This window comes from Neurospora hispaniola (genome assembly GCF_033458365.1).
Source record: "Neurospora hispaniola strain FGSC 10403 chromosome Unknown B0T23scaffold_6, whole genome shotgun sequence".
NCBI classification, from domain to species: Eukaryota; Fungi; Ascomycota; class Sordariomycetes; order Sordariales; family Sordariaceae; genus Neurospora; species Neurospora hispaniola.
This window is the reverse complement of record NW_026944411.1, coordinates 1,762,650-1,787,079: the sequence shown is the minus strand read 5'-3', so window position 1 is coordinate 1,787,079 and position 24,430 is coordinate 1,762,650. Positions and strand designations below refer to the sequence as shown.

The window sequence follows — 24,430 nt, the reverse complement described above, 5'->3', positions numbered from 1 at the left end:
CCAGCCTTGCCGGCAAAAATCCGCTTGCCCTAACGCTGGCAGGCTGGTGGTTGGCCCAAGCTTTGCCCACCTCGCTTAGTCATACAATGGGAAATCGAGACCTAGTTTTGCTTGCACACAAATTCGTCGTCCAAATTTGACGCCCGCAGCAACCACCGTCTTCAGCATCCCCATACACGCCGAATCGTCACGATGGGTCACGCCGCAGGTCTCCGTGCTGGTACGAGATACGCCTTCTCGCGGAACTTCCGCGAGAAGGGTATGATCCGCCTCTCGACCTACCTTAAGCAGTACAAGTATGTTGCGACAGCGACGAATTGGGGTAATTGGGACGTCATGGCTAACTTTTTGCTAGGGTTGGCGACATCGTCGACATCAAGGTCAACGGTGCTGTCCAGAAGGGGTAAGCGACGATTATTTCCACGCTTTTTATGTTTTGGGCCATTACGATTGCGACAAACACCGAGATGCAGAATATGTTGGGGTTCTGAAACATCGGAATCTCGAAAGAGGAGGGGCACATGCGAATGCGAACGACGAGGACTTTTTGCGAAAATACGGGCGAGCTATGAAACTGACGTTGGAAATCGATTAGTATGGCCCACAAGGTCTACCACGGCAAGACCGGTGTCATCTACAACGTCACCAAGTCCGCTGTCGGCATCATCATCTACAAGAAGGTGAAGCACCGCTACATCGAGAAGCGCATCAACGTCCGCATCGAGCACATCCAGCCTTCCCGCTCCCGCGACGATTTCCTTCGCCGCGTCAAGCAGAACGCCGAGCTCAAGAAGCAGGCCAAGGCTGAGGGCAAGCCCGTCCAGCTCAAGCGCCAGGCCCTTCTGCCCCGTGAGGCTCGCACCATCTCTGTTGTCGACAACAAGCCCGAGACCGTTGCCCCCGTCGCCTACGAGACCACTATCTAAAGTACTCTTGGGATAGGACTGGTGGTAGACCTGGCGTATTTGGTTTTTCTCTGCATGGGGTTCATCGCGTTCGACACGGATAGATATCCTGCATGGATTTTTTGGTCTGGGATGCGGGAGTGCTTATAGGAATCAAAAATACCAGTGGCATGACCATGACCAAAACCAAAACACACGAGAACCGGCTCGATGCGCCTCCTCCTGATCAGGTGTACGTGCTTTTGAGCCTCGAGCCAACTTGTGATCGGATGGACTACGCCAGACGAATTGCGTGGCCAGACGAGTCACAGAGGGACAAACAATTCGAGCCCTGTCTGGCTGTGCGGCCGCTCTGTTTCTCGACCTAGCATCTTGCGGTTGATAGGGATATGCAAATAGAGCAAACGTGACAAACCACTTCACCGGGCCAATCTCTGCTACCAGTACGTATTGTGAACATTTTAGCGCGCTCAGAAGGTCTTAAAATCCAAAGATGGGAGAGATGAGAGTGGAACGAGATGACTACAGCGTTCATACTGGGCTTCCGTTTCCGACCTGGACGCGGAGATGACATCCTTTGAGCCAACTGATGATTATATTTGAATTGTGGAATTTCGATACCCAACCAGGGCCATTTAGACATCCCCAGGCGCATCAACGCAACAGCCTTGCTACATTGAAAGTGTCCATGTTTTATGAAACCTGATAACGGAGCTTCAGTTATCTATCTGTTTGTTACTGATCGTTCCACTCTCAAGAATGTTCTCGGACTGTATACTATGATGATGATCATTTGGTTGGACAAAGGCAGCGGGCTGAGGCGGTCCATCACAGATCGATGACAGATTCACTGTGGGGTTTGAGGTTCATGTGGAATGTCGAGCAAGCTCGCTCCAGAATTCTGGGCTCCTGTCCTTGAATGCCTGCCGGAGCATCGTCAGGGATTTTGCCTGGTCTCGTTGTGGCTTTCTGACATTGACGAGGCGTTGGTGGCATGTGGCTCCAAAATCAAACACATTTGGCCAATTGGATATTGCGGGGAAGTGATAAGGCTCTCTCAGCATGTGGCTAAACTACTGTACTGGATCTCCTCCTGCCTATGTACTACTTACTGGTGTAAACCTAGTAGTACATAGGTAGGTAGGCAAAGTGTGCTTTCGTAAGTAGTGTAAGTACATACGTACCTTTAGGTACCTTTCTTGGACCCTTCCAAACCGGAAGTGGTTCGACACTCTTGCACACAACCAGACCGAGGATGCTGTCACCAACAGGAACAGGAATAGGAACCGACCATCTGATCCTTTGGCTCTGTCACTACTACTACGTAGTGTAGTTTCTAGTCAGTTTTTGGTTGTTTTCCTGGGCTTCTCTGGCCTGTCACATTCCCGGGCTACCGTTGAGTTTTGGTGTCCCGTCCGTGCCGTCCAGTGCAGGGTCGGAGTGAGTGGCCTTTTCCACACAGCTGCAGGCCATCCGTCATCTTTCAGTTCCTTCCACCTCAAACCCACCGCGCCCACTTCCGCTTCCGTTTCCTGTTTGTCTGAGAGCGCGCGTAACCCAACTAAACCTACGACTCATGACTTCGCCGTGCAACTGCGACTGCGAGCCCTGAGTTCGAGTCCGCATCGATGCCGCAATCGCAAACCATCTGCTCTGAGCTGCTGAGCAGGTAGCCAACCTGAGCGCGGTGGGCACACCGAACAGCGAGGAGTAGCGACCGCTGTCAGTCCTTCCTGTCTTGGCACATCTTGCATGACCGCATCTTGGACTCGAACACTGCAGTGGACAATCTCCCTTCGACGGAAAAAAATATACAACCATGAGTTGGACCGTCTTCTTGTTGATATACCTCTTCGGAGGCCTTACCTTTCTGCCATTGCTGGTGGCTTGCGCTCTACTTCATGCTCACCTTACGTTTCCTTACCGCCCAGATGCCGTCCAGCACCACGACCCAGAAGCCGACGACTTGATCCAGCCTGGTGACGATCTTGATGCGCTCAAGGCGGAGCAGAAGAAGGATGGAAAGCCCCGGGTGACCCATCACGACGATGGTGTCGCTTCTGGATATTTTGCAGTTTGCCGCGAGTATACGCCCATGGGAATCAACGCGAAGCCTATCGAGCGGTCGACACCTGTCGGCTCCACCACCGTCGCCGCTCCCAGTCCCAGTGTCTACCAGACAATGTATCGGAGTATCTTCGATCGCAAGTCCGCCGGTCCCAGTCCTATTGACCACAAGAACGGTCCTAGTCAGCGCCCTAAGAAGGCCGGCAATGTCTTTTATGTTGTCCTGAGGTGCGTGACATTATCCTTTTGACTCTCAATACGACCTGGATTCTGACGCTCGTGACAGACACGGCCATCTCATGCTCTTTGACGATGACGAACAACTCGAAGTACGGCACGTTGTGGCGCTGGCGCACCATGAAGTCAGCATATACTCTGGCGAGGAAGTTACTCCTGAGGGCGAGCTGTACATCAAGCGCAACGCCATACGTCTCTCGCGAAAGACAGATGGGCTGGAAATAGGACCGGATAGCCAGGTCTCGAAACCTTTCTACCTCTTTTCCGAAAATTGCTCTGCGAAGGAAGACTTCTACTTTGCTCTGCTACGAAATCAGGAACAGCAGGCCTTGGACACGGAAAGCGATATTCCGTCTCCTATCCAGTTTGAGGTCAAGAACATTATCAACTTGGTACAGAGACTGCACTCGTCAGAAGAACACATGCAAACACGTTGGCTCAACGCAATGATTGGGCGCGTCTTCTTGGGCATCTACAAGACCAAGGACATAGAGAACGCGATACGGGAGAAGCTTACAAAGAAGATCTCTCGAGTTAAAAGGCCGGCATTTCTATCCAACATTGCTATCAAAGGTATTGATACCGGAGAGTCGGCACCCTTTATCACAAATCCACGGCTACGGGATCTGACTGTTGAGGGTGAATGCTGCATAGAGGCAGATGTACGGTACACTGGCAACTTCCGCTTGGAGGTTGCGGCGACAGCCAGGATTGATCTAGGCGCGCGATTCAAAGCACGAGAGGTTAATCTTGTCCTTGCCGTGGTTGTACGGAAACTCGAAGGTCATATCTTATTCAAAATCAAGCCCCCACCCAGTAATCGCCTATGGTTCTCTTTCCAACAGGCACCAAAGATGGAGATGACAATCGAACCGATTGTCAGCTCAAGACAGATTACCTATACCGTTATTCTCCGCCAGATCGAGAAGCAAATCAAGGAGGTCATGGCTGAGACCCTTGTCTTACCCTTCTGGGATGATATGCCTTTTTTCAATACAGAGCACAAGAAGTGGAGAGGTGGTATTTTTCATGATGATACCGTCGTCTCAACCATGGATTTGGAAACAGCTGCGGCTCAAGAAGGCGATTTGGACGAGGTGGAGCGATTGGAGGGTACTCAAGACGTTCACGAACCCGATCTGCCGCACGTGGAAAAAAGCCACAGCATGCCTACTCTCGACAAGAAACCGTCAATTAGCCTTTTCGGACGGATGACAACGAAGGCGAAAGGGGACCCTATTTATTCTGCATCTACGACTTCATTGAGCACGAACAATCAAAACGAGCTCAAGACCGATACGAGGAGTGAAACTTGTATACCACCTCCGATTCGGGTGGTTTCAATCACTCATCCTCCGACGCCAACGGTTAGCACAGACGCCATTAATGCTGACGTCTTCAAACCATCCTCGTCACCACCGGACGAAAGCCTTGCTGCATCAGCGATGGCAACTTTGTCTGTCCAGGCGCATTCTCCATCACGACCACAGCCGCCTCACTCGCCCTTGAGGCCGTCCGTCATACCCAAGTTATCAGACCAGTCTTCCGGGTCCTCTTCCTCTGAAGCTGTGGATGCGGAAAAAGATTTGCAGGATTTTGATAAAAAGAACCAGGCAAGACGGAACACAGCCACATCCGCAGGCAGCCAGGAGGAAAGCAGGACGAGGTCTCCAGCTTCGTCGATAAGGGGGTCTGTGAAAAGTCAAACTGGGACCATCAAGGGTATTTTTGCCCGGCGAGATACTGTATCATCGACAGCAGGAGCACCCACGCCAAATCACCCAGACTCTGCGAAAAAGACTGCCTTGGCCGCCGCTTTCGTTACCAACGCGGCTGCATCTGCCAAGCGTTGGGGGCTCAATGCGTTCCAACGACACTCGAACAACGATGGGACACCGGGTAGGAGTGCTTCTTTCACCGATGATCATCCATCGGTGCTGGACTTGAATCAGCCTATGGGACGTGGGCAGCCGCTTCCGCCTCCAGGAACACCACTTCCGATGCCAGATAGAAGGTTGAAGGCAACATCCATCAGTATCCCAAGGCGCAAACCGATACCGCCTCCAGATCAATCACTGCAGCAACGTAAACCGAGCACGCCTGAAGACCATGATCACAAACCCGAACGCCGCCCTGTACCACCTCCCCCTCTCCCAAAACGTCGTCAATACCGAGCTGAGCAGCAACTTGACGATGACGGAAATAATGTGAACATGCTTGTAGTCGCGGCTCCTGCGGAGTCAGAACCGACTACACCTATGAGCGAGGTCCATGAAACATCACCAATGAAGCCTTCATCAGACACCGTTGAAAGCAAGAACCAAAGTGGAATTGGCAGTTCTGCGACAGAAGGGCCTGTCGGTTCGAAATCGCCCCCCAAGCCTTTGACGCCATCAATCCGTAATACGAAGACTACAGGCCAGGAAAATCACGAAGACGCGAAAGCGCTATCGCTTGAAGTTTCAGCGCCTAATAATGATGACGATGAGTTCTCGGCTTGGATGGATGACGCCGGCCCGGTGGAAGATACTGACGCAGCCCCGGCTCCTACAGTCAACGGCAGCGTTGGCGAGAGAGCATCGCCTTGATTGTGAGATAGACCGGTTGGTACCTTGCATAGGAGTTTATTTGAGTATAGGATTAATGCGGGCTTTGCTGGTGAAAATCACAGTACAGCGAGGAGAACCGGATATAATACTATAAATTTGTATTTTTTGTTTCATTATGCTAGAAAACAACATCCGGTCGCGCTGTCAGACGTTCAGTAACTATCATAGCACTTTAGGTGAACAAGTATCGATTCATATGTCACCGCTTGATGCCGCTTCCTGGGAAGGTGAACGGCGTGTTAGGTGACCCTGCTTTCGATTCTTGGCCTTCGACATACTGCCTGCCTATGCGCTCTTCATCTTGACCGTTGATGACGGGTAATAAGCCGCATTTTCCGTCGATGCCATAGTACAGGCATGATGGAAACATTACAAAGCACAAAGCAATGGTATTCAGCTTTCTTTTAGCCTGAAAGTTCGTCTACAAATCCGGCATGAGGCGAACGAACTACTTGAATGGCCTCCTGACATGCCTCGGCAACTCATGTCAAGAAATTTGCGACATCTTCAGGGATCATTCCTCTCTTCATATCGGATTTGGGTGGCAAACCATGTTTCGCTAACAGCATGTCGGATATGGTGAACAGTAGAGTGTGTTTTTTATGCTTAGCTTCCATTTTTTTCTTTCTTTTTTTAACATACGGATAACCCAAATCTTCACCAGAGCATCATTGCCGCGGGACCATATCTTTCGTCTCATTTTGGACATCCCCGACATCCCACGCATATTATCCTGGTGACAAACAGGATTCGACAAACATATGTCTGCGCTTTTGCCTGACATCATATGCGATAACCCAATTCGACCTTGTGTGGTAATGAGTGAGGAAAAATGTCGAAATGTAGATGCGGAAAGGAGGAGGGATTCACATGAATCATCCATAATCACCTCGAGGATGTCCCGATTGAGACGAGTTCGGAGTTTCTGAAAAGAGATTTTATGATCGCGGCTCAGATGGCATAAGCTCTACCTGAGAGTGATTCCAACCCGGGTACTGGGAGAGAGTAAGTAGGTTCGCAACGAAGTGCTTGTCGAGATTGAGGAGCCCACAGACACAAGTTGTTGAAGCATATCCAGGTGGGCCAAGGGAAACACGATGGAGACGATATTGTGTACAATCAGCTAACCGAACCCTCGATCAGCATCAACAGCTATGAAGCTCACCACCATAGTCATCTTCATGGGACTCTTGACCGGCCTCGTCGCCGCTCCCCGAACTCACGCCCTGTCCGCAACCCATATAGATGTCTGGCATCAATAGCCACGGCGATCTTGACTGTCCCTTGCGAGGCCAACTGTCCACACGGAGGGTGTAGCATCGAGTTCCGGACAAGTGTGCTGACTTACCGGGCAATTATCACCTCAACCATCTTGACCACCTCCTCCTGTCGCTGGCCGCCATGGCAAACCTGAATTTCAACCAATACAACCACCTCTTCGCCGCCGCCCAAGCCTACCAGCACGAGGACTACCGTGTGTAACGCAAGCACGAGCACATCGAGAACGTCAACGACATACACGCAAACCACGATCAGCTGGAATATCATCACCCTCCCGCCCAAGACCACCGGCAAGCCAGCTCCCCCGATGACGACGCCATGTCCCACGGTCACCAAGACGACCAGCCCAGCCGATTGCTCGCTGATTCGCTGTCCTACGCCGACGTGCGAGGTCCGGTCGACGCTGAACGTGCCGTGCGGATGTACCGCGAAGACGCTGCTGTACGTTCAGGGGTGTGCCACGACGTGTTCTGAGGGCTGCTCGACATGCACCGAGGCGGCCAGCATGACGGGGTGCTAGGTGCTAGGTGGTCTTGAAGGTCGTGGTTTAGACTAGGTAGGCTGCAAAGCTGGTCTGGGTTGGTTATGATTTGGTTTCTCGTCGTCTTCTTGTCATGCATGTATGTAGTGCAGTTATGCTGGAAGTTAGCTTTATCCGTAAATGTTCCAGTTTGTATCGTCGACATATTGATTCGATTTCGACCCTTTCAGACTTTGTGGAATGTTGCATGGATATCCGCTGTTAGATCGTGTGGTGTTTGGGGAACTGGACATGGGAATGCCAAGGCAGACGGCGGGGTCCATTTTGAGATGGGTACAGTAGGTCATGCTGGGGAAGCCCCGCCTTACCCCTAGATTTGGAGTCGTAGCTTACCGATAGCTGCCCTGACTCTCCCCAGTGACATGACGGGAATCCAGTCAAATTAACCTCTAAGAAGTCGCGAATGGGAGCTTGAATGAGAGCGGAACCGGGGACGCCAATAACAGGGGTGGAGGCAGGTCAAGTGGCCGGCGCCGTGTGTATCGGGCAACGCCGCTGTCCACGCCGGCAGCCAACGGCACCTGCCAAGAAAGACCTCGCGGTGACAAATGGAAGGAAGGAAAGTCGGAGTCACTAGCGTACCGAAGCTGAGGTGTTCATACATATCCCGTACATGATACCTTACACACCTCTCTTTTTGTATCTCTTTTCATCTCTTCCGCTCACCGGTTTCCACCGTTTCATCCATCTGCTCCAAAGTAAAGCATACGCAGCGATTTTATATACCACCAAGAGACTTTCCCTTGTTGTGCTGCAAGCACGTAGCCGTCACCGTCGTCCAATTCCACAAAGAGAAAGTGACAGCATAATACTCTTCCCATAGTTCTTCATAACTCGAGACTACCCATCTCTAGCCTCACCCGTCACTTCACATCTCAAAGATGACTACACGATACCGTGTTGAATGTGTGTTCTACCGCTCTTGCCCATCGCTGAGATCACCAGCAGCTAACCATTCTCTCTTGTAGATGCCCTCAAAACCCACAGACGGGATCAATTTATAGGTACAGCTTGAGCCCTTTCGCCGGTTTGTTGATGTACCTACGGACTGAGCTATGGCATCACTCCCCCCTAATTGCTGGATGTTCTTACCCGCCCGTTTGGCAGAGTCTACGGGTCAGCTTAACGATGGCTACCCCATTCACATCAGCAACTGTGGAGTTGCCTCCGTCGAGAAGAGGCATGTGAAAATGAAGTACTCTAGCTAACAATCATATCAGAGTGGATCAAGGCGCTCTTGGCCGTCCCATTCGTCCTCTACTCTCAGCCCCATGGTGTTCTTGAAGATCCCGACAGAAGTGTCGATACGCTTTCTCAGACAAGAGAGGAAGCCCACAGGCGATACAGTGAGATCTTCCGGGATATCGAAGCCATGATCGATGACCACAGTAAGCAGAGCAGATAATCCCGGCCTCACTCGGTTAGACCTATTTGATCTAGTAGCGTTTAATAACCGAACCATCAAACATCAGTTGCCCACCAAAACGATGCCGAGAACCCTTTCCCATCCAAGCTCAAGCTGCTGGTCCCCAGTATCGGGCCCTTCTTCACGCGGTTACCGCTCGAAGCGGCATTCAAGTTTCAGGACAACAAGCGCTACATTTCATCGCGCCGCTTTGTGTCGCCGTCCTTCAACGATATCCGCTTGATCCTTAACTCGGCCCAGATAATGGCTGTGACGACTTACGGAACTCTCCAGCTCGCTACCTTTGATGGTGACGTGACGCTCTACGACGATGGCCAGAGTCTGGAACCTACCAGTCCTGTGATTCCCCGACTACTAGGTTAGTGCAGTTGTTCTCAGTTCTCTTTGCCTGTTTTGCAATTCCTGCGTCTTACCTTCCGCCATGTAACCGTACCGTAACCACTTGATGTGCTCACATTATCCCCTTTCCCTCCACAGACCTTCTCCGCAAAAACGTCAAGATCGGCATTGTCACCGCAGCAGGCTACACTACCGCCGACCGCTACTACGCGCGCTTGCACGGTCTTCTTGATGCCATGGCCAACAGCGCCGACCTCACCCCTTCCCAAAAACAGTCTTTGGTCGTCATGGGCGGTGAAGCCAACTACCTCTTTGAGTTCGACTCGTCCTCGCCGCACCTTCTCGCCCCGGTGCCACGACAGCACTGGCTCACACCCGAGATGGCCGCCTGGAACGAGCAGGACATTGCCCAGCTGCTAGACGTGGCCGAGGCCGCGCTGCGCGATTGCATCAAGACGCTCAACCTGCCCGCCACGTTGATGCGGAAGGACCGCGCCGTCGGCATCATTCCCGTTTCTCCAGAAATCCGCATCCCGCGCGAGAGCTTGGAGGAGACGGTTTTGCTGGTGCAAAAGATCCTTGAGCTCAGTACCGTGGGCCGGAGCAGAAGAGTGCCGTTCTGCGCCTTCAATGGTGGGAGGGATGTGTTTGTTGATATTGGCGATAAGAGCTGGGGTGTTACTGTTTGTCAAAGGTGGTTCTCGCAGAAGGAGGGTCCTCATGGAGTTATTAAGGGGGAGAATACCCTGCATGTGGGCGATCAGTTCTTGAGTGCCGGGGCGAACGATTTCAGGGCCAGGAGCGTGGGGACTACGGCGTGGATTGCGAGTCCCGTGGAAACGGTCGAACTGTTGGATGAGTTGGCGGAGTTAATGGGGAAGAAGATGTCTTGATCGAGGTTGTCAGTCTCATGGTTGCGGCGGCGGACGGTGATTGATAATGGTGACGGTAGGGTTTATAATGATAATGGGAACAACAAGAGCATCTCTTGTGGCGATTTTTTGGGGGGTGACAATCGATGGAGCAAAGCGGGGGCCAATGGAGGCATCGAGCACCTACGACGGCACAATTCTTCAACGATAATGAATTTTATGGGTACACCTAATTCTGGAGGCCCTTTTGACACGTAGTGAGACCTTTGAAAAAGACATGATACGATCGGTAATAGCGATCAGCTACGGTAATCTGACGAAGACATACGTAAGGGTCTTTTCATGAGACGATAATACACTAGGCTGTGTGTGATCATGTCGTCTCTAGGGGGGGGGGGCTTATGTACTCAACAAGTTCGCCTAAGCAACCAGCAATCTTCGGAGAGACAGAGAGAGAGTCCAGTCAACGTCGGTAGTACTTGGATCCCAACAACCTAACGGGTACAATTATGATGCCAATGAATGCGGGCTATACTGTACACCTTTCTGCTCCAGACATGGCAAAACGATCAGTGCTTGCTTTAAACTCTGGTGATCCCATCGTTTCATCACGGCAACAATCTTCATAGCAGGAGTTTGTTTCTATTCCGTCCAGATTTATATGAGTGTTTGCCTGTAGCATGGCAACTGTCCTCACAGTCCCTTTCATACTTGGGCGACTTTTCGTCTCGTGTAGTGTAGGAGACACCGTCCTCGCCATCCTGCCACCTGCCACCTGCCTACTGTCGTCAGTCGGCAGAGCCTGATCCATCATGCTGTCAGACTGTTGTCGTCAATCAATCCCCCCTCGAGGCCCCCCTCAGGGAGGTTACAGTCCGATCAGCTTACCAGCCTCTCTCGGACCAGTCCAATCGGCCCGAGCCGAGAGAAGGCGGATCCAGTGCTGCAAAAAAGCTTCCATTGGACGTATTCAGCCCCACTTGGATGTTTCTTTCCTTTTTCTTCTGCAGTCTGCTTCTCCTGAAAGCTTTCTCATTCCAGAAATCCAGAAACTCCACACACGAAGTAGTGTACTTGTTTGTTGTTGTGGGCTGTGGGCTGTCCAACTCTGCTTCGCTTCGATGCTTACCTATGATTTGATCATTACTTACACTGTACAAATTATTCGAGTTGCTCTCTATTAGGTCTATTGATATCCTTTGATTGGCCTCACGCTGGCCTAGCGAGTGAGGGAAAGTTTTGGACACCATACTAGACGTAAGCAAGAAAAGGGCGTGGTACATACGGCGGCGCTTCCTCGGTGGGTGTAAGTGAAGTAAAGCCATCAAACTGCCTGCCAATGCTGCCTCGTCCCCGCCTCGTTTCATATCCTGCCTTCTGATGCACGGCTGGTATCAATCTTCCCATTTCTCATGCTCCCCTATTATGTACCATTCTATAATGCCCGAATCGATCGAGGCTTTCTTTGTACGGAGTTCAATCCCCCTCATTGATGCAAAAATTACGGATTGCCAGTCTATCATTGTTCTGTTCCTCATATGCATCATGTTGCATGTGTGTATCCAAATAGGAGAAAGTAAATCAAATGAACTCGTTTCGTCCAACGACGTCAAGGGGGTATAATGATATGGGCAAGTCCCGGTGTAGACACCTCCAACGCCATGTAAGCAAAAACACCCACAAAAGAATACCAAAAGAAACCAAAACGCACAGGATACCCAACGGTACTGTGTGTAGATAGATACAGGAAGAAATGTTGCCAAGTGGCGAGTTGGTGGTCACAAGTCCGACCAACTGTAATGGATGTCAGTCCTCAAAATTTGAACTCGCCAAAGGGAGCGCCAAAGTTGTTGTTACGCCTCAACTTGAGAGGGATATCCAATTCCGCTTCATCCTCGCTCTTAGAGCCGCTGTTGTTCTCTTTCCCTTTGCTCGATTCGCCAGACTGATTCTCCGCCGCGTTCGACGGCACCGCCTCGTCATCATCATCAATAGCATCCCTCAGAACAGAAGGAAGGGCTGCCATAGTGTCCTTACTGACCTCTTCGAGCTTATCGGAAAGCCTACGGAAGAAGATCTCGTCATGGGCAGGCATGTTCCTAACCATCAGCGGACCTCTGAGAGGACGATCCTCCACAGGCTCATAAGCCGCAGGAGGATCTTCAGAGACTACCGACTCCTGCTCAGCCAGTTGAATAGCGCCTTCTTGTTCGTTTATGACCCCAAGCGTCTGAGTGGCCATATTGTCGCCGTGCTGCAAGGTGGGTGTGCTGCTACCACTGCTATTGATGGTGCCAACTCCAGAAGACGTTGCGGTTGCCAGGACAGAGAGGGAGTGGCTGGGAGTATGGCCAGCATGCATGGTGAGACGAACCGACGCTTCTGCCTTAAGGACTTGCTTGGTTTGCTCCTTTGCCGGGCTTTCCGATCTGGGCTCTGGCACATCGGAGGCCGGGAGTGGTGATGGAATCTTGGTCGGGGACTTGAGCGCTTCTACTACGGAATCGTCTGTGAATGTCGATTTCTGAACCGAGTTGGCTTTAATTGGGATTCCTTCGAGCTCTGGGTGAATTGCCTGGACATCGACAATAGGCGCGGGACTGCTTGGACGCAGCTCGGGAGACTGGGCCATGGAATCGGCCACTACGGGACCCTGAGGTCCGGGAATTTCGTTGACAGAAGCAGTCTGAATGGGTTGTTCCGGTTGCTGAGTGTACGTATGTTGCGTGCTTCCTTGAGAAGACCGCGAGCTCCTCATGCTCTCGGGCGAAACCTCGCCCCAGCAGACGTTGCCAATCCTTCCATTTTGGGATGCATGAGCAGCCGCCAAGGCTGCAAGGTTCGCATTGCTGGACTGTCCTCCTAGATGAGCCACCTGTTGCTGGAGTCGTTCGATCTCCTGTAGCAGCATGGCCTTCTCGGCTTCCCATTCTGCCCTCTCCTCCTCCATGAGGGCCCGCTCCTCCTTATACACTTCTTCAGCGCGCTCCCTGTTTGCTTCCAAGTACTTGCGCTCCGCTTCCCAAGCTTCTCTTATCCTGCCATTTTGTTGGACTAGGCGCCGGACCATCTGTGTGTTCGAGGGTGCATTCACCGTGTCTGCCGAAGCTGAGCGGGCCTGTCCGGCAGAGACAGAGCTGATAGCCGGCACCGAAACACCTAAAAAGGCATCACCAGGGGAGGCACTCAAGCCATCCATTGATGTTGTTAGTGGCGGAGAGAGGATCGAGAGCTTGGCTTTTGTAGCCTGGCCGGTCTTGGATCTTCGCAGATTTGGAGGAACGCTGGTAGATCGTTGTGGGTCAAGCTGACACTGGAGTCCTTGTTGAATGGGTGCTAGGTTGGGTGACGTGAACTGCGACATGTGGCCGGCGACAGGACCACGAAAGTTGGGAGATAGTGGTGAGTAAACGTGGCGTCCCGAAAAAGAAAGCTTGGATGGCGCCTGCAAAGCGGGATTGCCCATGGCTGAGGCAACATCGAAGTAGCCGGCGGCACCTCGAGGCAACGCGAGGGGAGAGATGAGCGAAGAAGAGTCGGCGCCCAGACTAGGAAGAGGAAAGCGCATGCTGGTGTCGATAGAACCCGAAGGCAGGAACGAGTCGGAGCCCATCCTGGTCATGGTATAGGAAGACATGGTGGGAAGTGATGAGCTAGGTTGTTGAAGGGGTTCGAGCGAGGAGGAACAGCAAGGAAGACGGTTGCCAAGTAGGTATCCTGGCGCCCAAGGTTTGCGTGGTTCGTGGTCTTAGTGTATTGATGTCATCCGTCATGCCACACCGAGACCACCGCAGATTTTTTTCGACCTTTTCTTTGTACCCTGGTCCTGGCCAATGTATGTGGTGGACGGCTGTAAAATCAGGGGTCTAGCTGCAAAATGAAAACTTCTCTGCGTATGTCGTTGTAAGAGCTGTGGTGTAGGGGATGATCTTCGCCGGTGCTGGTTGCGGATAACGTTGGTAGATATGTTCGTTTGAGGACCGTGATCTTGCGGGAAACAAGGTAGGTAATGAATGGGTGCCTTGGAGGGTTTTGATGTTCTGCAGGTCCGAATGATCTCGTAGCGTAACCCAAGTCTGAGGGACTTTGAAGAGCGGATCCGAGGGGATGTTCCAAGTTCCACTTTGGCACCTTAGGCGCGGTACTGGGTGCGGTGTAAGATGGCAGCGATGGCTGTCGATGGGATGACAGTCTGCGAGAACGCTTTGGCTTGGACACGTAGATGGTAATGGCGGCCCGTATCAAGTTTCGACTGGAGATGGAGAGGGTAAGTCGGAGACAGGAAGGACGGAAAGCAACGAGACAGAAAATTGAAGGCAAGAGGGAGAGAGACCGAGACTTTGATGAAGAGGGTGAGGTGGTGCCGGTGGTATAATGGTGCCAGCTGGACGGGTGGAAGCAATACCCTAGGTAGGTGAGCATCCCTTGGTCGGCACCTGAACAGTGAATCCACGGTGTACCTCTGCGTACTGTGCCCTGCAGTGGGTTCAACTGGGAGTGCGCTATGGGCGCGTAACATTGGGCCCCTTTCCCTACCTATCCTTTCCACCCGGACGCTGGGCTTCCACTCACGTTCGCTGTGACGCAACCACGAACCCGCATAATGGCGGGCACGCCGGGGCCCATAGAGCCATACAAATGGGGCGGCCAATCAGAGTCTCTACAACAAGTCCAAGTGGGCCTGCAAGTGTGGCATCTGCGGCCCGCATTTTCCCCTTTTTAGTCGGCCATGAGCTTGCTTTTGTAGTGTACATTCCGCTACGAGAGGTACCCTCCATTAGGTCGTCCTTTGTTATTCCGTCGCCCGTGATGCCGAGTGCTGGTACCTGGGCCGTCTTGTCACTCACAACCTTTCCTTTCAACCTATCATACGTCTTTACTTTGTGATCGTGTCTGGTCTCGATGGTTGGGACGGAATTTGGAGGGCACGCGATCTCTAGCAGACGGCAACTCGCACAAGGATACATGGGCATCCACATGTAGATACCTATGTTTGACCGTCGCCCTTTTGGCCCTTTTTGCCGTCACTTCCCCACGATTGGCAAGTCGGGCCTCAAAATCCCATGATCCCTAGCCGGTTCTACACTACATTAGCTTGCCCTCCCGGGGGCCCAACCCGTCGAAGAAGAAAGTCGGAGATTTTTGGGGTTGCTGACCGCTGGTGCGAGCCTTAGCAGGCCCAGTGGATGCGAGTCTCATGGGCCGACTTTTTTTTCTGCATGTCATGTGCCCATGTGGCTCGAATTACCAGACTGGGGATGGGGCCTGCTCCTGCCTTCAGTTCCGAATCTTTCCTGGCCCGCAGCATTCATTCATTCATTCAACCGAGCAGAACGACGATTCGACACTGGACGCCGCCCATGGTCAGCGACAATTTGAGACACCCAAAAAAAAACCAGGCCCGTGTTTTTTGTTTTTTTTTCCCCTTATTTGGAAGGAAAAAAAAAAAAAGGAGGGGGGGGGGGGGGCGGACTTGGTAATGTAGGGGTCCAAGTGGCTCCAGGGCATGGCTGATATGAATTTCAGATACGTCGGCTGCGTCTGCCCGCCTACTGCATGCTGCGGCAGTGGCAGAAACGTGTGTAAACATCGGGTATTCTCCCATCCCCAAGTCGTCCCATTTTTCCAAATCCGTACCTGCTTCGTTCGTATGGAACTCGGCATGGATTTGCATGGATGAGCTGGCAGTCATGACCAGTAACCGAGGCCTCGGCATTGGTCTACACTGATATCGCGACAGCCCCAGATGTAGGCCAGCCAACACCTAAAAAGTAAACGACTGGCGTCAACAAGTGAATAGTCGTCTTTTTTTTTGGCTGTAGGGGACGGGAGAACTGACGGGCCAGTCGAAGCGGAGGTCGCTCAAAGGCTTCCCGGGCTCTGGTTCGGTGGACAGAGGTCTCAGGACATGCATGCGGCCCTCAGCTTGCAGCTGGAGTTCAATCCTGGTACTTTGAGGTTCTCCTTGTCCGTCCCCGCCTACATCTCTCACTGCTGTACCGTCTCATATCATGGATGTCTGTAGCACTCGCAGTCCAGCATTTCGAGCACCCGGACGCAAGCAGCAAGTCATCCTAACGCAGTATAAACCACAGGTTTACACGACTCAGCGTCCCCCACCAGCTCGGCCTGTCGACGTGCTTCCATGCAAATCCACATTCGCTGCCACAGCCCATTCCAACTCACCGCTTGGTGTTCTGTTCTTGGCCCAACACCCAGCGCGTGTTGATTCATCGACAAATTCGATCGTCGTGGCCGCATCCTCTCCTCCAACAACGCGAGCTCCCGTATCACAAGCTGGAAGCTCGCAAACGAACAAAGCCTTGGGCGAGTCCGAACCCGTGCGAATCGAGTTTCGTGCCTACCGTACCCTGTGTCCTGAGCGTCCTTCTCCAGCTCCCCAGCAGACGGCATCGCAGTTCCGCCAGTCGCTTCGGGCTCAACCGCTCTCGTCGTCGTCTGAGCTTATCCGACGCCCGTTTACTGGCAAAATGGCGCTCAAGCCGCTTCCCCCCCTTTTGCCAAGTATCAAAGACGGGGAACGGGCCGCGTGCCGAACGCGCAAAACACTCCAAATATCATCTCCCATGACCCCTTCTTGGCTTTTCTTACTCATTCTGGACGAGAATGTGCTGAATGGCTGACCCGATTGGTTTACTTGACAAGGGGCCCTATTATGGAACCAATGGAACTAACTGTGTGTAACCCTCGTCGCGCACATGGCGTGTCCCTCTCACTGTCCGTCAGCTCGTGCTACAGAACATTGCCTAAGGACAGCCCCGCAGCCTCGCTCGCACGTTGGAAACGGGGAAACCCGACCCCCAACTCAATGCGGCGTCGAGAGGCGCACATGATTGATTTCCCCAAACGCTTCCCCCAAGGAATGGCAATCCGTCTCTCCACTGCGACGTTGCGCTAGAATTCTATCCAGAAGGAACCGAGAAAAGGGCCTTTTACCGTATGTCGCCATCCTGGAACCGAACCGTCGTTCCGTGTACCTAGTGTACATACTTCACACACCCCTCGTCCTTTCCCGCCCAGTGTGGGGACCCCGGATTTTCCAATCGGTCAGTGATCAAGTCATGGCTGTATCTATAAACCGACCAAGTACCTTTGGACTGATGTGGTGATCTGCCCCGACATTCATCTACACAGTCTTTATTTCATTGACAACGACTGACTTTCCTTCGCCGGACATGTCCGATTCGGCACACATACACCGCTTCCCTCGTGATTTACCATCTAAGCACTGAGAATCTGTCGCGTAAGGAGAGTGATGACCGGCCGGGGTCTGCGGGGAACAATCTCCGGTACGCGCTACCCCGAATTCACATTGCCATCTTCCCAGGGTTCGATGGTCATCGGGGGTCCAGGACCCTGACAATCCCGAGTCCCGCGAGGTTCCTGGGCTTCCCTCGCGGTCCATGGTTTTCGCGGGTGTTGGGGTTCGTCATCGCGCGGTTTAACTCTCCTCTCCAGAGTGCAAAGCGCTGGACGGCAATAACAAAATGCTATTTGTCTGATTGATGTGTATTTCCTGCACGCTCAACGGCCCGACGCCTATCCTGTGGGGGTCGAGTATGGCAGTTGTCATTTCTGGATGTCATGGGATGCAGCAAAAGTATCGCTTCGCATCCCATCACATACCGTCTCCGACGCGTGCCGTTATGGGATGGGGAACTATGCATAAAACTGGGCCTCTTCTTGGGCGTTTGCCGGGTACGGAAACCATACACGCGCTCGAGTGGGCATATGTATGTGTCAATAGCGTTGCTTCGGCTATGCACCCCTTTAGTTCTCCCCATTTGTCTCCTTTAGTGTATAAACCGTAGAGACAAGTTTCCCCGTTATAACCTATAACAAAGACTCCAATGTCGTGTACCCTGTGTCGGGTACGGGTATCTCGGCGTTTGTTGCATTTGGGTATCTTTGCCAGCCGTCTACCCTAAATCGTGTGCCATCCCTCTCCTAAACGCCAACTTATGGAAACGGGAAAAGGAACTCATAACCGCAAGAAAGAGAAAGAAGAAAAAAAGAGAAAGAAGGAAAAAAAAATGTGAAACTCCTGTCGCCCCAAAGCGCTGGCATCCTTTCCTCGTATTGGCATGATTGCATCCCATTGGCAACCATCTCGCTGCTGAGCCTGCAGTTTCCCTGAGCCCCCAATCTCCTTTAAGGTTTGCTCAGTTGATGTGACAGAAAACATTTGTCATGGCTATGACATTGGCAGAAGCTTTCTCATGAAGGCGGTCATTGATGGTGGTTGCTCGCTTGGTTGTCTGCAGTTGCCGCACACGGCCTGTGGTCTGTTGTGACACTCAAGATCAGCGTATGTTTACTGACGTCTCACCAACACTTTCTCGATGAAAACGAGGTCTACCGCCAGCAGTAAGGAGTCAAGACTGAGTACGTGACAGCAAATCATACCTCTCCTCGAAGTTCATTATGCTTGGTTGGCATTTCCTGCGTCTCTCTCTGTAATCGGCGCAATGTTTGGAGGCGAGCCACCTGATGTGACCGCAAGAATATTCTCGCTGTGGGATTTTACTGTCAGCGCATACTCATCGTCGCGATATTCGGGGGTAAACCAAAATCTCTTTACTTACTTGTATATAGTTGCACATACTGTTAGTAGCAGGTCCAGTGAAGTGAACATCAGCGTGGCCAGTGCCAGTTACTAAAGTGAGAAATCAAGAGAATCCCAGGAAAAGGTCTGGCACAAGTCTTATATCAAGATAACAAACCATGGGAACGAGGGAGCGTGGCTTGCCCTCATGGCAACGAGGGCGTGGTATGGTAATGCAAAAGTGAGCTTGCGTGAGCTGGCGAGGGGCACCGTACCCGATGCCAGACAAGGCAGTCAGTCAGTCAGTCAGTCAGTCAGTCAGTCAGTCAGTCAGTTAGTCAGTCAGTCAGTCGGCGTCAGATCTAACCTTGCTCATGATCGTTGTGTATCACACAAGCTGCTAATGATTAACACCAGGATGAGAGGCAAAGCGCTTCGTCTCTCCATTTTGATTACTTACCTGCCTACCTGCACAACCTCACACCGTTCAACATCAATGTTGTGACACCATCCCTTGCATTAGAGGGATTTGGATGGAGAGAATGCCACGCTTGAAAATGCTGAGATCAGCAAGAATTCCATCTTAAAGCCCGTGTCTCACTTACCCTTTCTTATTGCTGTCAAAAGAGACGCAGCTGTCGGTCGCCCGAAGAAATTCTATCAGAAATCAACAAAAGAATGTCAGAAATAACAATCGGTAGTTGTAGACAGATGAGCAATGGGAAAGAGCAATATCACAGGTTGCCACGACGGCCCGTTTGGATCATCCGAAACGTCTATCTTGGTGGCGGAACCCTTATTGTGTATGTATGTCTTTCGGTTTGAACCTCGCCGCTATGCAAGGGTTGAGACTCGGTGCAAGTTCTTGATCTGAAAGAGACCCATTTCCTCCGTGTTGACTTGTAAGATCCTACGACCCAAGACCGTACCATATGCTTTCATACATAGAGGTAGGTTGTCATTAACTCGCCAAAAACAAAGCTACTTGTTACAGTTGAGTGCTGACCATGCTATCAGCGTGTCGACTTGCACGCACCTAGTTTCTCTCCCCATGGTTCCGCGCCAATTAGGTATCTCGCCAATAATCGTAGGCAGCTTTTCGCGACAGAGCTCGACTGGTTCTTTAGCTGCCGTCACACAGACCTCAGGCGACTGTTGCCACCAAGCCCGGCACAACCTCAAAGAAGATACTCACCCCCAGGCCACTCTCCTCAAAGCGAACGAACAGTCTGTCTTGTCATCGACTTGACTTGCGAAAGCATGTGTCTGGAATTTTCATTTATGTGGGACATTGTCCCCTGGACTTGTAGGAAGGAGCTCATGTAAGATAGGCTTCGTAAATACATGAGTAGGTACCACAACGAGCAGCACAGGATGTGGCGAGGGAGTCATCTTACCCCGTAAGTTGGCCACTCACCATCGCTCTATCTTTGATTCAGCAAGATCAGCTCCAGATCTGTTTCCTCCTCACATGATAGAGATCGTTCTTTATCCATATTGAGCATAAGCAGGCCAGGTAGCCAGTGAACCTTGTCGTGGCGTAGAAGGAGACTGTGTGAGAAGGAAGGACACCCTGAATATGGGTGAAGATAAAATGATAAAGGACATTGTCGCCTGCTTGTCGTTGGATGTTTCCGCCGCCACGGGAGGGATGAGACCATCAACCACATACCACTTTACTGCACAGTCCACCCCGTATCTTCCTTCACGAAATACGAACACCGTAGGACGAACTCTCGCCCTCGATAAACGGTCAATCCAGGACGATGTGACAGGATCCCCTTGGGACCAGTAGCTCGACTGGTCTTGTTAAGGGTTTCTTCAGTGTATACCGTACTCCCGGCCTACGAAGAGATCGCGCGTTTGGTTCGGTTGTACGCCACGGTTTTTCTCGAGCAAGGCTGAGACTTCGGATGTCGACACATCCTTTATTTTCGTTCCCAAGGAGAATGATAGTGCCCTGCTACTATAAATCTTGATTTATTTTCCTTATAGGTAATCACTTTGCTTATCATCTCTTTTGCTGCCACACCCGTTCGTCACTCCAACTGGAGGGGAAACGGAGGAAAGAAGCAGGTGGCATTTGTGGTTGCACCAAGACAGAGAGTTTGGCCGCAAAGCTGAACGTTGGTAAATTAAAACTGTCTTTGAGGTGTGCTGCGACTGGGCTACGCATGCTAACTGTGGCAAGCTGGCAGGGTAAGGGGCTCTGCGATGCCCGAGTTTGCGGCAGCATTGAGGGGATGTCTGTCATGCTGCCCAAGGTATTGTCTGCAGAAAGGCCATGGTGGGTATGGCTTAAGGGAAAGGAGTGCAAGGGCAACTCCAAGCTCTCACGGTTAGCTCTCACCTGCGCCTCAGTTTCATGAAGAGGAAGGCCGAGACATAAAAGACTATCGTCTGTCGTCACACACGAGAAAGATTCCGGCTCGAGCGTTACAGTTACACACGGGACTGATCGGTAGCAGGGTTTCTGACGCACATTCGATTCATGTCCTTTGACAAAACCCATTGCCTCCATCCATAGTAAGATCGAGATAAGATGTCTTATCTCGATCTTACCAGTCATGGCGGTTTCCGCTTTACATACCCTACTTGAATGGCTTGGGGCATTTGCTTATCTGAGTCATTCCTGGAAGTAGTATTGGCTGTAGAGGTAGGCAGTATAAGAATGAGAGAACTACGGCGGAGATTAACCGTTGATCTAGTTCCGGACGAGTACGGCTGAAATACAGTGATACATAAGCTCGCTTTAAATCCCTTGGGGCAAGGCAGGTACTTTATGGCCGACAGGAGGTTGTACGCGTTCAGGATGAAGATAATACACCAATCTCAACGTTTGTTCCAAAGGGGGGATTTTGGTTGTGACTTCCGTCGATTGGATGTAGCAGTGTTTGTGGCTAGTAGAGACACAAATTCGAAACCTCCCGGTTTCATATGCAGCCGTAGAGTCTTATTCCGAAGTACCTTTCGAAAGGAAAGAGTGCCTCAGGACACTTCATTCCGGCGAGGTGATTTCCTACATATACGGCTCAACAGAAATGTCCATACTGCCAAGTGCACAATCCTTGTACTTCGGCTACTTTCCTTTCGAGTGCACATGATGACCTCGTTCAGCGGGGGAGGACTTGAATTCAGATGTACTCTTAGCAACGAGTGTTTTGGGTTTTGGATCATCAGACCTGCACAGCAATGGCTCCATACTGACGAGCTACAACATGCATACAGCATTGGACCTCCAAGTGTCTCTGTGTCTTGATACGGTTGTGGCTTCCTTACTGATAGAACGAACGACAAGTTTATACCCATTTGTGGTAGACTTGGAAACTCATATCCATTCGCCCTAAGAAGACGAAAAGCAGCCCACTCTTTTGCTAGAGATGATGTCAGAGCAAAAGACGGATAGAGCTTTCGTCTTGAGAGTGTTGTTCTGCGGCACCAAATTGAAATAAAAGTCTAAGCCTACAAGTCCTATCTGAATCGAGGACGATCTGGATAGCCGGGTCGCTGATGTACAATCCAGCGAACCGTACCCTTAACAGCCATGAACTATCCAGCTCGGTTGAGATTCGTATAGTGTTTGAGTGAAGCAATCGTTAAGAACAATAAATCATCTTAATTGGTTTGCACAGAGACGAGTGATCAAGTGTCTTAGAGGTTAGATCCTACCGAAATGCATATTTTACCCATATGCTGCAACGTCTATTGCCTTGATATGGCCTTCTTTCTGGAAAGCCCGACCAAGCACCTTTTTGCTCTGGCGGTCAAGCCTGGAAACCTACCATGTCCTGACAATGCCGGGGCGCCTAGGGAGTCAAAAACTTGAAGTTCTCATTCTTTGACAATCAGAAAGACGGTAGCGCTATGCAGAACTCACCCAAAGGCAAACAGATGGTTCTGTTCCGGTTCCAACTCACAAACTATATCCGCCTGACCCATACGCTTCACTTGACCATATCTGTTCGTACCTTAGCTACTTAGTAAGGCGTCACCGCTTTCTTATTGTTGATCATTGGTGATCACCCAGAGACTTGAGTGAACCACATCCAGACCGTAAATCTCGGGAGATTCGCAGTGCTTGGATCTCTCAACACTTGTGGTGTGGTTGATCGTCGGCTTAGGCGTAGGCACAGCCACACCGACGCACACACCGCTTCATCCATTCACCTAAGCAGACGAAGAGACAGCTATGGTCTGACTCGCTTTCCAGAAGTTCCGCCATCATCCTACTATGTATAGCTTACACTTTGGTGGTATGAAGATTGACAACACGATCAAGGGGGGTAGTTGACTCCGTAAGCGAGTCTGGGGCCCGATAACGATATAGTTCGGACTAGTTTTTTGGGGGGCTCAATCTATGCGGTTGTTCATCCTGCCCATTTTCACCTACTGACGCCAACGTTGCTCTCCAAGTTGGGTAGCTTTGCGTAAGTGTTTGTCGGTCTGTGTCTCCATCCAGTGGTATCGTGGCCGTTGCTGGTCGTTGTTCTTACCAGAACCCATTCTCCCAAAACCCACTGAAATCACATCCCTTGATCTCGTGGATTTGGCTGTCTACATACTGATCTAGGTCTAAAATCTTTCAAACAATCCCTTCAGCAGCTGACGGACCAGTCTGTCCATCACAGGTTACTGACGTTAATGAAAAGCCATGGACATTGCTAATATGGCTGGTCACGATAGCTTCAGTACTTGCCTCTAGCGGTCGACGCGTATAACAAACCACAGCGTACGGCTCTTTAGACTAGCTAGAATACATATTCAATACCACGTTGTTGGTGTCTGAAACGAACCCAGTCCACGTGTGTAGGGGCCGGTTCCGAGGATGTACCATGTTCCATTGCTTCTCGAAGCAATGCTTGTTCTCACTATGTAGAAAATATCTGAAAGAAGGCCATTAATTCCGAATCTAGTGATCTGTAGGTCTCACGTCTAAGCGCCGAACTTGGCACACATGGTCGAATGAGCTGAACAGTCAGACCTCTTTCATTCTGGGAGGCTCTTACTGCGACCGAGAGCCAGTTTACGATGCAGGGTACCTGAATTGTGGATAGGGTTCGTTTCAGTGCCGTAGAGCTGATCTGCTTTGCCTTTCTTGACCTTGATGTCATAGGAGTGTTCTAGTCATTACAGACAAACACTTTGATTTATTCCACTATAAGTTGTTCCAGCCGATCATGACAGTGTTGTTATATGCCGTAAGATAGGTACAGATGGCTTCATCTTTAGCAGAGCGATAGAAGCCACCTTCTGACATGGGATAGGTGTCATGTCGTGGGTGCGGCGGAAAGTGGGGTCCGTAGTGTACGCACACCAACACAATTGTCGAACGTGGAATTCTCGTCTTTCGCCTCGGCATGTCTTGAATGGACTCAGTTACAGGGCGGCAGAGACGGAGCACGGCATCGGGGTCGGCTCGGAGACCCCATCCTCGTCGACATGTAGCGCTACCGTGAGAACCCTTGTTACCGCAAACACCCCATTTTGCAAAGTCTCACAAACTAGCCCCATCAGATGCCCCAAATTTCCGCGGCCTGGATTCCCAGTTTTATTAAGTAATGAGGCACGCTTTGACGCAAAACCCCAT

General features: G+C 51.3%; 4 protein-coding genes across 4 annotated transcripts; 3 read left to right on the top strand and 1 right to left on the bottom strand.

Annotated features, from left to right (window-relative positions):
- Positions 1–192: 192 nt before the first annotated feature.
- B0T23DRAFT_397693 (ribosomal protein L21e-domain-containing protein) lies at positions 193–926 on the top strand (the record flags this gene model as incomplete). The annotated part of the gene is made up of 3 exons (XM_062838309.1): positions 193–296; positions 356–403; positions 596–926. 3 exons carry the CDS (start codon positions 193–195, stop codon positions 924–926), a joined length of 483 nt encoding a protein of 160 aa, XP_062690845.1.
- A 1,798-nt stretch (positions 927–2,724) lies between these two features.
- Positions 2,725–5,797, top strand: B0T23DRAFT_430628 (uncharacterized protein; the record flags this gene model as incomplete). Its single annotated transcript, XM_062840262.1, has 2 exons — positions 2,725–3,200; positions 3,259–5,797. The coding sequence occupies 2 exons, from the start codon at positions 2,725–2,727 to the stop codon at positions 5,795–5,797; spliced, it is 3,015 nt and encodes a 1,004-aa protein (XP_062690844.1).
- Positions 5,798–7,417: 1,620 nt separating this feature from the next.
- Positions 7,418–10,298, top strand: B0T23DRAFT_320594 (IMP-specific 5'-nucleotidase 1; the record flags this gene model as incomplete). The annotated part of the gene is made up of 6 exons (XM_062835180.1): positions 7,418–7,540; positions 7,969–7,997; positions 8,609–8,667; positions 8,861–9,028; positions 9,113–9,424; positions 9,544–10,298. 6 exons carry the CDS (start codon positions 7,418–7,420, stop codon positions 10,296–10,298), a joined length of 1,446 nt encoding a protein of 481 aa, XP_062690843.1.
- Positions 10,299–11,867: 1,569 nt separating this feature from the next.
- B0T23DRAFT_193897 (uncharacterized protein) lies at positions 11,868–14,047 on the bottom strand. The gene has a single exon (XM_062833264.1). It carries the CDS (start codon positions 13,912–13,914, stop codon positions 12,091–12,093), a length of 1,824 nt encoding a protein of 607 aa, XP_062690842.1. The 5' UTR covers positions 13,915–14,047; the 3' UTR covers positions 11,868–12,090.
- Positions 14,048–24,430: the final 10,383 nt, after the last annotated feature.